Below are 16,107 nucleotides of genomic sequence, written 5' to 3'. Positions count from 1 at the left end.
AGTATACAAGTATGTCCTTCATATGTATGTAATAAATTGTGTAACTACTGCTATTTTTCCTGAGGTAACTTTGCAACATACCCTGTGACTCTAAATTCCTAGATGCCTATCAAACAGCTGGTTTTCACTGCTCTGTAGGTTATGTCCATCTAAGGTCACATCAGCAACCAGACATCTTGTACGACGAAATAACAAGAACATAATTCAATATTGAAACATATTCAATATCCAACAAAACTTATGAAAATGATGAGAGGAGGGGTTTTTTTCCCCTGCTTTGTTTAATTGAGATTCTTTCACGCCATCTTTTCCCCCCTCCCCCCTTTTAGGAGGCAGACCAGTGTGTAGCTTGTGCCCATTACAAAGATGGGCTGTCCTGCGTGGAACGGTGTCCCAGTGGTGTGAAGCTTGATGGCTCTTTTATACCTGTTTGGAAGTACCCTGATGAAGACAATGTCTGTCAGCTCTGTCCAGTCAACTGTACCCTTTCGTGAGTAGTCCAGGGGTGGGAACATCATAAAGCGAGATACAGCAGGATTCTGACTACTTTCTGACAAAAAAATGGACAGTGTAATGCAAAAAAATGTGATCAGCTTTCAGTCCAAAGACACTACAAGAACAAAATACCCTTCACCAATGAAATAATTAATTTTTAAAAAAATACATTTTATTAATTTTTTATTTATTACATTTCTTAGTGCTTAATAAACATTGTGTTGTCTGGGTATTTAAATTGCTTAACAATACACATTTCTTTCTTACTCTCCACCCCTTTTTCCCAACCATTGGTAAAATAAGTTCTATGTTTGATAATATTCTGTGTCTTCTTTCTGTTCGATTTTCAATGTAAGTCTATCCATTTCTGCACAATCTAATACCTTCTTAATTATCTCTTCATCTTGCGATATTTCTTCATTTTTCCAATATTGTGTGAAAATAATCCTCATTGCTGTTAAGGCATTTAATATTAAATACATACTTTTCTTATTAATTTTTTCTGATATCATCCCTAATAAAAACAGTTCAGGTTTAAAATCTACATGTTTTCCCCTATTATCTTTTCTATTAATCTGTGTATTTTTGCCCAATTTTTTTAGCTTTAACACAAATTCACCACATATGATAAAATGTGCCCGTTTTTTAATTACATTTCCAAATTTGCTAGACATATTTTTAAACATTTTAGCTAACCTAGCATTTTATATAAATTTTCTTTATAAGAAATAGCCATTGTTAACCTATAGTTTCTTTTCCATAAATTTTGCCATTTCTCTAGTTCTATGTTATAGCAAAAAATATTTCCCATTGTACCATTGTATCTTTTATTTGTTTATCCTCCATTTTTAAATTTAGTAAGAAATTATATACCTTCTTAATTGCAACTAATTAGAGTTAATCTTTTTAAAGGATATTCCCCTCCCCTTTTGTTTTTTCAATTTTGGGTCAAGCTATTTAAGCATGAGTGGAACAATAAGAAGGGTTTATTTGTTTTTGTTTTTAATGATAATAAAACTTTTAAGTTCTAACTTACACAAATGCATAAATGGAATGAGATAAGAGAGGCCTGAGTTATTTATTGGGTTGCCTTGTTGTGGATTTAATGTGGAGAGATGAGCAGAGGAGACTCTTTTTCAGTCTGGATTCACTTCACTATTGAGATAGCATTGATTGTGCTTGTGAATGACCTCTGGAAGGCTTGGTCAGGGGTCATCCTGGTCCTCCTAGATCTCAGTGCCTTTCAATACCATCAACTTTAGTTTCCAAATGAAAAAAATATATCTCTAAGTTCTTGAACTTACGTCAACATTCTTTTGCTGAGGATTGAAGGAGATTTTTTTAAAATTTGGAATTAATCAGCAGGAGGGTGATTAGAGTGTTAATTCTGGAAAGTTATAAATGCAATAAGGGCAGATTGACTGGAAATAAGATTTTGAAGCTAATTATAAGAATCCTGCGGTTTGTTCAGAATTCTAATAAAATATATACAATTTAAAATATAAATGTTGGAATACATCCAGAGATGTATCTGCCTTGAAAATAGCCCATGTTGAACTGTATAGCACTGTCAAACATGACCACAGAAAGTATTTTATGCCATATTGTATTATACATTTACTGTTTTATGATAATGTTTATCTAATAAAATGTTTTATAAAATTTGCCAACTTTGAATTTCACAGAAGTGATGGAACACAGATTTTGAATAAATTAGCTCATTTGAAGTATTGTTTCAAAAATTGTTGCCTTATGATGCACCATTTTTCCCAGCTAAAAGTTACCTGAATGAGAGTTTTAGTAATATATAGATACGATTCTTTTTTCTAGTAGCTTTTAAGAGGATTTTCACTATTTGAACTAAATGACAAAGCTTTAAAGCTTTGTTTATAGATAAGATGTGAGAAGAAGAGGGTTTTTTTTATTGTATGTTTAGAAAAAATTATAAGCTATGATGTTAAAATTTAAAGAAAGTGTCAAACTTGCAAAAGAGTTTCTAAAGGGAGATGAAAAGAAAACAATAAATTAATTCGTGGAAGATTATTTGAAAGTATTAAAGATCAAGATTTTCTATATGTTGTTTCAAGTAGCTCTTAATAGAATTTTTCTTAATTAAATTTGAACCAAGCAATTTTAAATATTTGTTTATAATAATAGGATATGGAAAAATAATTTTGGGGTGGTATTTTTTAGAGAAATGTGTCTCTGCGTGTGCACATTGCACACAAACACATGAGTTCAAGAGATTTTTGGTTAAAATGTTAGAGAAGTGAGGTTACTGAAACTGTAGTTATCTTGATGAAGAAGTAATTTCTTTATATATTTTTCCTTCATAGTTTTCCCTTCTTTTTTTCTGTCTGCATTTTTATTTGTTCTTTTTATATTTTTCTTAGTTTGCATTAGTTTATTTTTGTATTTTTAAATTTCAATAAAATCATAAAAATACCATTAAACATGGTATCCTTCTGAATCTGTGTGATTAGCTATTCCATGTTATTGGGATGGGAGATGAGGTTTCTCAAGGACTAGGTTTCTCTCCTTTTTAACATTTGTATGAAGCTGCTGGATAAAGTCATTCACAGGCATGGAGTGAGGTATTATCAGTATGGAGTATTATTAATATACATCTTCAGCCCTGCCCTGACAGGTGATGGTGCTGACCAAGCACCTGGAAGTTATGAGGGTCTGGATGGGAAGGAACTGAATTTGACTCAACTTTGATAAGACCTACTGGCTTTACATTTTCAGCCCCTCAGTGTTTGTTAATATGTCATCTTTGATTCTGACAGGGTTGCACTTCTCTGGACTGAGTTGATATGTAATTTGGGGATCCTCCTGGGATCATGGCTTCTATTCATAGAGCAGGTGGCAGCCATGGTTAGGGGAAACCACACAAATTTAAGTCTTTTCTGAATCACAGTCACTAAGGCCTTGGCCATTTCCTGTTTGGATTAATCAATCAATCAAATATTTATAGCTACCTGTCTCCATCAAAGGAATTATTGCAACATGTTCTACATTGGGCTGCCCTTGAAGGACTACCTGGAAGCTACAACTAGTCCAGAATGCAACATGTGCGGTGCGGCCTATGTTACTTCTCTGTGGCAAACTGGCTTCCAGTTTCTTTCTGGGTAAAATTCAAGGTGTTAGTCATTATCTTTAAAGCCCTACATCAGTGTTGGCGAACCTTTTCGGCACCGAGTGCTGAAATGGGAGCACGCGTGTGTATGGGGGACCACTGGAAACCAGAAGAGCAGTTCCCCGCCGTGCCTGCATGTGCTGGGAAGCTAAGCTTCCGGTTCCTGGCACACATATGTGCAAAGACCAGCTGGCTGGCACGCATGCACGTGCCAGAAACTGGAAGCTCAGCTTCCTGCCATGTGCATGCATGCCAGGGAGCTGCTCTTCCAGTTTACAGCGCTCTTGCGTGTGCAAAGACCAGCGCGCCAGAACCCAAAAGAGTAACGGGTGACTGCTGGCATGCCTGGAGAAATGGCTCTACGTGCCACTTCTGGCACACATGCCATAGGTTCGCCATCACTGCCCTACATGGTACAGGATCACGCTATTAAGATGATTTCTTAGTGAGATTATCTGCTTGTCCCATTAGATTGACTCACTCTAGTTCCTTAGGAGTGACTTACTCTAGTTCCTTTCTCTGAAATACTGTCCTCTGTACACTGTGGGACCTAGGAAGCATACCTTTTCTGTTGCTACCACTGCCACATGGAACAGACTCACCCCAGGAATCAGCAGACTTCCACCCTCTTGGCCTTCCAGAAGGCCATTAAAACCTGTTTCTTTAACCAAACACTCGGGTGGAGTTGTGCAGCCCGCAGAAAATTGTTGGGGCACCAGGTTTTTAATTTTTTAGAAATGTTTTTAATGGTTTTAAATTTTTATTGTTTTGAGCCACCCAGAGTTACTTTAAGATGGGTGGTTCTACATATCTTTAAGAAAATAAAATATTAAACTGGAACTGAATTACGGAAAAGGTTAAAGTGTAACCCCTTCTGTGTTTTGCGGGTTTGTTATTAAGTGAACTTTGAAAATAGTATTCCCTTCCTCTTCAAATTACAGTCTAATCTGGTTTCTCCTATCACATTTTGATTCTTGCTGCATCATTCTGTTTCAGGTACAAATAAATTCCTAATAGGGAGAGTATGAACATCTATTTTTTATTTCATTGTGGTGCCCAGGCAAAACTGTAATGAACCTTCTTATAATATGTACAGGACGTATCCCACCAGAAAATTATTTTGCATAAGCTCCATTTTTTTTGGTTCTTGCACAATTGCTGTTCATTAAAATAGCTTTTCCAAACTAGGATTCTGCAAAAGCCTAGAGATCCAAGTGAGATTGTTATTGAAATAGAGAAGAATAGTATGTCTGTGTTTAATTGGCACCGTGCAGAGGTAGGGTTTGTAATGGTAGAATTTTTTTACACTTTGAAACTGCTGCCAGCCTGCTGTTTTACTATCATTGAAAACATTGAAAACAAGGTTTGTGTAGGTTAGAAGTGAATTTAACGGGAAAGCCTTCGGATTTTTTGCAATTTTTATGCAGGGATTCTTTGGGATCTGGGAATTATTTTAAGAGTATTTTCAAAGTGAAAGCTTGAGGAAAAACTGCATTATAGTAAAGCTGGGCTAGTGAATGATTGTGACACCAGTTTTCTTTTTTCAGATGTGCACTACGGGATGAATTTGGCTGCCCTGTGGATCAGAAGCCCAGGTATTTTATATATATATATATATATATTTATATGTTTCTCTTATATCATTTTTCTGTCATGAAATCAAAATAATATACCTAAAACCTATTGTTTGCAAAGGAGGAGTTTGCAAGTTTAAAGTTTATTGGATTTTCTTAAGGACAGCATGGAAGGCCCACCCTTTGGGAATGTTTTTTTTTAAAGCAGGTCCTGTCTGTTTAATTACTGATTTTGGAAAAAATCAGCCAAGTGCTGCCATTTGCTAAGGCTTAGAAATAATAAATGGGCCCTTGGATTGGTAGTAGGAAGAACCTCAATACCTTCTAAAGAAAATGTGGCCCCTAAAGTTTGTTCCCTTTCCTCCAAGCTAGGCAAATTAATGAGTTAGATTTGGCAGGTATCAGCTTGATATGTTCAATGTTTATTTAAGGTAAATGTTAAAAATGTTTTACTTAGAGTCAATTAATGGGCTACATTGCTAGAGGAGAGTGGTGAGATCTTTTTTTTCCTGATAATGTTCAAGAAAGGACATTAGAGAGGGTAGGCCTGCTGTCTCATTTGGCAATGAATGAAATACCTCTGATCCATATATTGTTTTGTGTGCAGCTTCATTGTAATTTCAGTATGTCTGCAGGCAGTTTGCTCTTTCCTACTGAAGGATAGCATACTATGGAGAGACATAAATCAGGGAAAGAAAAGTATCTATGTTGCAGAAGAGAAGAGATGGGGTCTTATATCTGAGAAGTGCTTAATCTTCCTAACTGTTGGAGAGCCAGACAGAGAAACCAATTAAGTTAGCATTATTGCCCACACACAGATAACAAGGTCTCTGTAAGAGGAAGGAATGGTGGCTTTGATTTCCCAGCTATTGTCAATGATAATTAGGGAAAGTTTCTTTGTTTACTTGATTTGCTCCTAAACCTTTGGGTAAATAAGCCATCTCCAGATGGTTCCAACCAGGGGAATACTGATCTCAGCTTGGCATTTCCTGTTTTAGATTACAATTTATCTCTCTCTCTTTCCATCCTCTTTTCAGCCATGCTAGTTCAATCATTGCAGGTGTGGTGGGTGCTGCCCTTGCCCTGCTTCTGTTGCTTCTCACTATTATTTGCATCAGTCGACGGAAGCAGCAAGAGAGGAAACATACCATGAGGCGTCTTCTGCAGGAAACTGAGGTATAGTTAGAAGTTGTGACCCCTTCCCACAGTAATGGAGTGAAAGCAAATGAAATAAATCTCAAATTCAGAGTTCCACATAATTAGTTCTCAGATAACGTCCATTCATTCAGCAACTGTTTCAAGTTACAATAGCAATGAAAACATGGACATACAACTAGTCCTTGGTGTTCTGGCCATCACAGCTTTCCCTTAACCACATGATCATGACCCAACTGTTGGACATGTGGCGCATGATTACAGTATGACCTTGACACCAGTCTTGGTCACATGATCACCATTTGCAACCTTCCCTAGCTGCTGACTTCCCACAAGCAAAGTCAAAGGGAGAAGTTGATAGGGAAGGTTGCAAGTTGCTCTGGTAAGTGTCTCCCACTGCTTTTTCTCCACCAAAGCACACCTGTTCCTGTGCACAGCCAAGTTCCTTAACCTGCTCATGACCCTCCTAAGCATCCCTTGAGCCATGCGCTAGCCCTCCTTGCAGCCTACTATGGCCTTCCCAAGGCACTGCCACTCTCTTTACCTAGCAATCCTACTTCTTCCCACTTAACATCCCACACAGAGCTGTACCAGTAATTGGGGATGCTAGGCTTGCCATCACTAAGCAATGTGATCATGTGGCATTACACTTTACAACTGCACACTTGGCAACAGCAATCCCAGCCCCAATTGCCGTCATAACCCAAGGACTGCTATATGGAGTCATAGAAACAAATACCAGAAGAGGGACTTTATTTTTATAATCTGCTTTCAGGGGTATTAGAAAGATGTGGCTGGCTACTGTTTAAACCAAAGAAGCTGATTCCTTATTGCCTAGATTCATAACACTACTACAACAGACTACAACAGAGTCAATTTGGCATAGCGGTTAAGATGCAGGCCTAGAAACCAAGAGACTGTGAATTCTAAGAAAAATTGGCTGTGTGCCTTTAGGCCAGTTACTCTCTCTCTCTCAGTCCAATTCAGCTCACAAGATGGTTGTTGTGAGGAAAATAGGAGAAAGACAGAGTATTGATATATTTCCCTTCTTGAATTGTATATAGAAAAAACGTGGAATAAAAATCTAACACAGAAAAAAAAAACTCCAGAAATGTTTCAATAATTCTGAGGGATACCTAGCACTGCTTTTGTTTTCATTTACATTTGTGTTATTTAGAAAATGTTGATATATTCTTGCATTGGTGATTCATTGAAGGAAATACATTTATCTTCTTTTTTATGCCCTCATTCTTATGTTCCTTTCTTTCTGTGACTCTGCTAGTTAGTAGAGCCCTTGACCCCCAGTGGAGCTCTTCCAAACCAGGCTCAGATGCGTATTCTCAAGGAGACGGAACTGAAAAAAGTTAAGGTTTTGGGGTCAGGTGCTTTTGGAACCGTGTATAAGGTGAGGAGAACAGGAATTGAAAACTACATATCTAAACTTCCTTGTATGTCCAATTACACTTGGCCAATAAAGAATTCTATTCTATTCTATTCTATTCTATTCTATTCTATTCTATTCTAAAGTTGGGCAAATGGCAGGCAGAGCTTTGGCTGGAAACCATCCTGAGAAATTCAGAGTATCTCCCCTCTTTCTCTGTTTTCATTCACTAAATTCTCTGAAGCAAACTGGTACCAGTCTTGAATCATACCAGCCTTGGAAACACAACATAAATCAATCAATATTCTTATAATCAATCAATATTCTTCTCAGCTGACCAAAGAGAAAGTACAAAACACAGCACACAACTAATAGCCCACTCCCTCCATAACTTTTTGTCCCTGTATCTTTGATACTTTATAAAACCAAAAGAAAAATTATTCATTTTTCTTTTGGTTTTATCCTTCTGCTCAGTTTAAAAGATTACAGAAATACTGAAATAGACCAATAATGGCTGAACATATATAAGAGCTGAGAGATATGATAAATCTAGAGTTCCCACCAATGAGGAAAACGATCCACTCTCCAAGTTTTGTAGGCTTCATTGTTTCTAATGAAAAACCAGATTCACTGTGATTATGGATGGATCTCAGCTGGAAATTGGCTCAGCTGCTGAATAGATCATATTTGTGGGATCATCAAGATGTGCTGATTAGGGACTCTCACTGTAATTGCGTGTGGAGTGTCCTTGTAATCAGCAAAAATGTGCAAATTCTCTGCAATTTGAAGAACTACCTTCAATGCTGTTAAAATGTACACCATAGTGCCTTCTTGGTTTTATTCGAGAAGAGGATTAAGCAGCAGAAATGGATTAGTTAGGGATCAAGTATGGAGCTATCCTTGTGATCAGTGCTGCTTTACTATTTGTTAAGTATTTGTTCACTCTTTGTGGCTGTTCCACTTGCCCTGCGATCAGTCTTCCTTGTATAGAAATGCAGTAATCATATTCTTGCCTAGCGTTTTCCAACTTGGAACTGATCAGGGAAATGAAAATATATTCCCATTCTTTCCAGTCAGCATGGTTTGAGCATATTTAGTTCTGTTCATTGGTGTATTTCAATGAACGCTACCAGATATTCATAAAAAATTATCATATTGTGATATGATTCCTGCTCTACTCTTTTGGAGGTTTTTTTGTGTGTGCCAGATTTATCATTCTGTTCGTAGAGAGAAGTTCTCATTCCCCAAAGGTCTTAAGAGACTGGATGACTATCTCTCAGAGGTGCTTTAGTGGATCTTGACAGAGCAGAGGCTTGAATTAGAGAACCTATATGAGCCATTCCAGTGCTATTTCCTTCATTTTTCAAACAAACAAATAAATAAAATACTCGCAATATTTGTTAAATACATCTTTATCTGTATTTGTAATGGTAAAACACATGTTTGTGCTTTAGGTCTCCCAAATCCTCAAACTGAGTCCTTCATTGCAACATTCTGAAAAATGTATATTTTATATATATATTTCTTCTGCTACTGCATTTTTTATTCATCAGATCTATTATTTTCATTCTGATTGACTAATTTCCTGATTATTTAGCAGAAGTACTGATAATTATGTTTACAGCTGAATAATACTATTTAAAAATCACCATGGTTAATTTGCTATGGAGACTGGGTATTTGGGCAGGACTCACTGGAGAAATTTGGTACAGAATTTTTTTGTATATATGCACACATATTCACATGCTTTTTTGATTAAAAAATAACCTGATTGTATCCATCACCATATTATTATTATTATTATCTTGTCCCTGCAGGGTGTGTGGATTCCAGATGGAGAGAATGTGAAGATCCCAGTAGCTATCAAAGTCCTGAGGGAAAATACTTCACCTAAAGCCAACAAGGAGATTTTGGATGTAAGAAAACTGTGATGACCTCCCAGGAGGGTGCATTCCTTCCAGAAAAGGACAGTGTATCTCCCCATCTCTACCTAATTTATTACATGGTCCTGTTATTTGTGTTTGTTGGTCTCTCAGTAGTGTCAGGCTCAAGAAAACAGGAGCCAGGATAGAATTCAAAAGCATTGCAAGTTTATTCCTTGCAACCTATACACAAAAATCTGATCTACTAATGCTCAAGGCAAATTGTTGCCAAATAAGATTCAACGAATTTCAAAGGGGACTGAATTTAGGTTTCTTTCAGGGGCATAGGGACTCCAGATGATGATGTGTTTGGTTTCCCTCTTGGGCTCAGCCTGGTAATCTCCTATAGATAGTTCTCTTCCTACACAGGATCCCTCACTTCCATCCCTCTCTATTCCAACAGGAGGCATATGTTATGGCAGGTGTAGGCAGCCCTTACGTCTCTCGGCTGTTGGGAATCTGTCTCACCTCCACAGTGCAGCTTGTGACTCAGCTCATGCCATATGGCTGCCTTCTGGATTACGTGCGGGAGAATAAGGACCGCATTGGATCCCAGGATCTCCTCAACTGGTGTGTGCAGATAGCTAAGGTAAGTGGAACAGATGGAAATGGTTGTATAGCTCTAACCCTTTTGGTTCACGGGGAAGCACTACTCAAATTTTTCTAGGTCTTGAAGCCATCTTTCCCATATATAAACAGTATATCAAATTAGGTTTCTGCTTTTTCATTTTTCATCTGCTCTGACTAAAAGTAAGAAATGCTTCTGATCTTACATCAACGCAACCTATTTATAAACCACCAACTGGACAAGTCTGAAGAGAATGTTTAAAAGGGCAAGTTATATTGAAGGGTTCATTGTAGAAAAAGATTCTTGAGTTTATTAATATGCTGCTGGTAATGGAACTACCTAGTATCTATATTTAACTCTTCTGTAATTGGAAAAAATATTTGGCCAAATGCTTCTTATGATGAAAGGCTGTACATTCAAAACAACAGAGATTTTGAAGGAATTGCTCAATTTTAATTAACAGCATTCTTTTCCTCCACACCTCTGTTATATAGTCTCTCTTACTTGTCCTTATGAATATACACAATTCCCTCTTTCTGTTCTTGCTAGAACATTTTTTCACATCTGTCTTACCTGCAGAATCTCTTTCTCAAGGACTTGAAGTTGAGAAATATAATTTGTATAAAATGAAGGTTGTTCTTTCTTCGTAAAAACAAAAGTCAATTTTCCATCTTTTGTATCTCCAGTCAGAGATGACAATAGGAGGACTATGTCCAGTGTATTGGAGATCTATTCTCAAGAGTTATATGTATATTAAAGTCAAGGTATATTAAAGAAAATAATTGTCTAGTTCAGTAAATAATTAGTTTCATATATTGGCTTGACTAATCATTGACATCTGAAACATCCTGGGAAACCCCCAATTTTACTTTTGCTTACAAATTAAATTTCAGCAACTTTCTGATGACATAAAAGAAATTGATTTTAATAACATCAATTATAGTGTTACAATTAATGTCGATAGGAATGCATTCTCTTAAGGAGATCCATCAATATTTCTCTTTGGCCAAGAAATCAAATAGTTCTTGCTTCTCTTTCAGGGCATGAGCTACCTGGAGGATGTCCGTTTGGTTCATCGGGACTTGGCTGCCCGGAATGTTCTGGTGAAGAGCCCAAATCATGTGAAGATTACAGATTTTGGGTTGGCCCGACTGCTGGACATTGATGAAACAGAATATCACGCTGATGGAGGGAAGGTGGGACATGGGAATGTTCCTTAATAGGCCAAATGTAGATAGGTTCTGTGAGGAAATGTTAAATTTACCTATACTGTACATAATAGTAGGTGCACTTAGCTCCCTCCTAATACATTGCTGTGACCTACCTCCTTAAATTTGCTATCCACTAGATATTTTGAATTAGAATTCCCATATTTAGTTAGAGTTCTAGGAGTTGAACCTGCAAATCTTAAAGTTACCAAGTGTGAGAGATACTGACCAAGAGTTTATGAAAGTATTTCAGCATATTTGGAGAAATGCCAGTTTGAAGATGTGTTAGTTGAACAGATAAAATTCTATTGCTGTAACCCAAAACAACTGCAATAATATTTGACTGATAATATTTAACTTTTGTAAAGTTAAGAGCACAATCTCTTCTGAACGAAGGCTAGCTAGTACTTTGACAATAATTTTTGTCTTGTCACCCCACACACACATAGAACAAGACTGACAACTTCTATAAATTTCAGATTACATTTCAGTTTATATTCAAGGAACGTTTGTGAATAATATACTCAGTCCTTCTTCTCATTGATGTCATCCTTTCTACTGGTCTGCCTCTTCTTTCTAATATATGAACTGATTCCTTTGTTTCTTAAATTAAGGGTCTGAAAGCACATTATCCCAGTTTCCCTCACTTTCTCCTTCTGTCCAAAGCAATTTAACAAACTTAAATTATAAAATCAAGCTAGTTTAAAAATGGAAGGGCAACAGGATAGAATTGCACAATAATCAGAATGAGCTTTCTAAATCCCTTTCTACTTTGTATTTTTTTAAAAATAGGGATGACTAATTTGATCTCTGTCGGTTGCATCCCCCTAGTTAATTCCACTGCTGAAATTCAGTGAGAAAAATATCATCAGTACCATTATCTTTTTCCAAAATTAAAGAAAGTAGAGCTTTAGCAGGAGGATTTCAGGAAGTAAACAGCTGCCATTCAAAATCTTTTTAAAATGCCAGAATATAAAAATGAAATAGAGCTGAAAAAATAATTCGGTGGCATTTTTCAGAGCTTGGAAGTAGGATAGATAAGCTATCCTGTGCTTATTGCATACAAGGAATCAGTATATATGATGGGGTATTTCTCCAAGCAAAATTTTCTGGCTATTCTGTCAGGTCCTTTTCCCACCTGTTGAGTCTGAAATGGGACATCTTCAGGTGCCAAATAATACTTCGTTACCTTTTTATTGAGAACCATTTTAATTAACCACAACCATTTCTAAGCAGTATCTAAAAACTTTCAAATAACGATACTGCTTGAAACTAACCAGCATAGATGTGATTTGTGGTCATCCATACACTATTGATTTCTTTGTCCAGGTGCCTATCAAGTGGATGGCCTTAGAGTCCATCTTGCGCAGACGATTTACTCATCAAAGTGACGTGTGGAGCTATGGTATGTGTAGTCTTTCCCTCTTTCAATTAACTCCCATTGTGAAAACTTTACTGTTCCATCATGGAAATCTCCCTTTCTTTTTCTCTCTCTCTTCCACTTTCACCAGGTGTTACTGTTTGGGAGCTGATGACTTTTGGTGCAAAGCCATATGATGGTATCCCAGCCCGAGAGATTCCTGATCTGTTGGAAAAAGGAGAGAGATTGCCCCAGCCTCCTATTTGCACCATTGATGTCTATATGATTATGGTTAAATGTAAGCAATTAGGGATAGTTAATAGGATTTTCATGTAGATGAAGATACTGGGGCTACTAACCCCGATTGGAAATTATACCTCCAATATTTCTCAGGAGCATCAGATTAGCAAGTCTGTGGTCAAAACTGCAATAAAATATAAAGTATATAGTGGGTTGATTGCTGTAATTTGTCTAGCTTTAGCCTCTAGCTGTCCTATAAAACAAAGCAGGAAGAGAATGAGGGCAAATTGAACTATATGTATCAAACGGAGGTTGAATTAGATGACCTCATAGATCAGTTCCAATTCTATGATTCTAAAATATCACTGTATTTTGGCTGTTTTTTCAAACAACATAATTGAATTTGAAGTTTTGCCTAGTGAGCTAGCTTCTTTCTTTTTAGAAATATGCATTCCAACATCTGCTAGTTATAAGATTGTAATAAACCATTGGTTTAATTTTTATAAATTGCTTCATTTTTTTTTTATCAACTACTAAATTTGCTGCTATTTATTCAGATGTATGTGTGTTCTATTGAATTATTTTTAAAAGCATAGAATATTATATTTGGCAGTGTTTAGTATTTGGAAATCCTGCTTCCATTCAAAAATCAAAAGCAACATGTATTTTAGATATAGCTATTTAAAAATGGACAGTGACTTCTTGTCCTGTCTTCTGCCTGGGTTTTCTGCCAAATTGGGAATAGGCATCTTTAGTGTATTTAGAGATTTGTACTCTTTCCTGTAAGAAACAAAGGTATGAACTGTCTGGCACAGACAGACAGTCTGTCTGTCTGGCACAGACACTTACATACATGCATACATGCATGCATACATACATGACATAATACCCATGAAATGCATAGTACTTAAGTTTACAATATCAAAAATATTGCAGAAGATTAAAAGCAGTAGATGGGGTACCTGACGGACCATCTGTGGCCAGTGACAGCTCCCCATCGCCTGGTGCGTTCCCACAAGGAGGGCCTCCTTGGAGTGCCGTCGGCCAGGCAGTGTCGTCTGGCGACTCCTAGGGAACGGGTTTTCTCTGTGGGCGCGCCTACCTTATGAAATCAACTCCCCCTGGAGCTCTGGGTGGCCCCTGACCTGCGCTCTTTCCGCCGTGACCTTAAGACATGGTTATTTTGCCAGGCTGGATTGGACTGAAGGGGTTTTTAAGGGGAGTTTTAATGGTTTTTAACACTTAATATTGATTTTATCTGTTTTTATTGCTGTGAGCCACCCTGAGTCCTTTCTAGAGAGAGGGCGGCATATAAACTTAATAAATAAATAAATAAAGTAGATAAATAAATATTTTGAATTTCCAGAAGTCACACTAATATTTCCTGTGTTTTCTTCCTTCTTCATGTGAGGTAGCTGATCTTTGCAAGGATCATGTTTTTTTCACTATTCTCCTTCCCATTATCAGAGGAATCAGTTCTTTTTCTCATAAGGAGGACTTAATATGGATAGATACACCTATGCTCTTTTTGCTCTGTAGGCTGGATGATTGACTCCGAATGCCGGCCTAAGTTCCGAGAATTGGTCACTGAGTTCACCCGCATGGCCAGAGATCCTCAGAGATTTGTGGTTATTCAGGTGAGGATGATATTTTACTTTCAAGAGGATTGCACTCCTCCCAACTTTTTATTGCATAACAATAGGGATGGTGAGGAGAAAGGGAAAGAAAAACTAAAATAGCTTCCTGTTACACCAGATTAAGTCCAGCTAGAATAACATTGTTTCTCAAAATTTGATCAACTAGATATACCCAGAGTTGTCCTATCGGGTCAAAACAGGGATAGCTCTATCTTGTTGAAGATATTCTTGAAAACTAACCCTAATATAGGGGATGTGGTGGCTCAGTGGCTAAGATGCTGAGCTTGTCAATCGAAAGGTCGGCAGTTCAGTGGTTCGAATCCCTAGTGCTGCATAACGGGGTGAGTTCCTGTTACTTGTCCCAGCTTCTACCAACCTAGTAGTTCGAAAGCACATAAAAAATTCAAGTAGGAAAATAGGGACCACCTTTGGTGGGAAGGTAACAGCGTTCCGTGCGCCTTTGGCATTTAGTCATGCCGGCCACATGACCACCGCAACATCTTCCAACAGCGCTGGCTCTTTGACTTTGAAACGGTGATGATCACCACCCCCTAGAGTTGGGAACGACTAGCACATATGTGCAAGGGGAACCTTTACCTTTACCTTTAACCCTAATACAATCTTCTAAAACAAGTATCCAGGTTAATTTATTGCTAAAAAAAATAGATATTCCTTCTAGTGTCAATGCATGGAAGTATCTGGAATTACTGTAATTGTTGTTCTATTCATATGAAGTCTTCTGAAATATGCAGGCCAGATTCATAGCCTTATTTTTAATCTAGGCCTCAGTGGTCTAAACAACTCTCTGTGCTTTGGACATAGGGAAATATTTTACACCAAGGAAAACTAATTAGTCATGACTAATAAGTATTGGTTTAGTGTCCATCTATACATCAGTGGTATAAGATCACATGCTTGAACCTTCACTAGCTTTCAGGCAACAATATGTATCTGTTCTTAACGTTGTAGTCTTCAGAACAAATGGGCAATGCATTGTAGCTTTTATATCATTTCCCCCAAAATAAGACATCCCCTGATAATAAACCCAATCGGGCATGGCAATAAACCGAACCGGGCATGACAATAAGGCCAAGTGCTTATTTCAGGGTTCAAAAAACTATAAGACAGGGTCTTATTTTGGGGGAAACACGGTAATATAAGCAACCATTTCGCTTATCCGGCTTCCAAATTTATAGAAGGTGCAATTTCAAATTGACTCAGAAGGAGCATACATAGTATATAGATATTCTCATGCAATGAAAAGCACGAATTAGCTAAGTATATCACATGACAGTATTACAAATTTATGTATTATATTTTATCTGAGTTTGGAATATTTTCATCAGCTATGCTTCCAGTTTTCTGCATCAGAAACTCACTGTTAATCCAACAGATGTGAGAAGCTATATTGGGTGGACAAGGGAAGGT

General features: G+C 37.2%; 2 protein-coding genes across 3 annotated transcripts in view; one reads left to right on the top strand and one right to left on the bottom strand.

The window, feature by feature from the left end:
- ERBB2 (erb-b2 receptor tyrosine kinase 2) overlaps positions 1-16,107 on the top strand; it is a 65,518-nt gene that overhangs the window by 42,616 nt on the left and 6,795 nt on the right. For both annotated transcript variants that reach the window (XM_087892194.1, XM_034415827.3), the window contains exons 15-24: positions 330-490; positions 5,182-5,229; positions 6,246-6,384; positions 7,646-7,768; positions 9,562-9,660; positions 10,070-10,255; positions 11,275-11,430; positions 12,772-12,847; positions 12,954-13,100; positions 14,582-14,679. In XM_087892194.1, coding sequence (XP_087748320.1) covers positions 330-490; positions 5,182-5,229; positions 6,246-6,384; positions 7,646-7,768; positions 9,562-9,660; positions 10,070-10,255; positions 11,275-11,430; positions 12,772-12,847; positions 12,954-13,100; positions 14,582-14,679 — 1,233 coding nt within the window. The remainder of the gene's footprint in view (positions 1-329; positions 491-5,181; positions 5,230-6,245; positions 6,385-7,645; positions 7,769-9,561; positions 9,661-10,069; positions 10,256-11,274; positions 11,431-12,771; positions 12,848-12,953; positions 13,101-14,581; positions 14,680-16,107) is intronic.
- Positions 416-16,107, bottom strand: part of MIEN1 (migration and invasion enhancer 1) — a 29,971-nt gene continuing 14,279 nt past the window's right edge. Inside the window, exon 4 of the mRNA XM_087892195.1 lies at positions 416-546. Coding sequence (XP_087748321.1) covers positions 544-546 — 3 coding nt within the window. The 3' untranslated portion in view covers positions 416-543. The remainder of the gene's footprint in view (positions 547-16,107) is intronic.

The sequence above is a fragment of the Pantherophis guttatus genome, chromosome 4 (genome assembly GCF_059756535.1).
Source record: "Pantherophis guttatus breed Tessera chromosome 4, ASM5975653v1, whole genome shotgun sequence".
Lineage (NCBI taxonomy): Eukaryota > Metazoa > Chordata > Lepidosauria > Squamata > Colubridae > Pantherophis > Pantherophis guttatus.
Note: the sequence above shows the minus strand (reverse complement) of the source record. Positions and strands in the feature narration are given on the sequence as shown.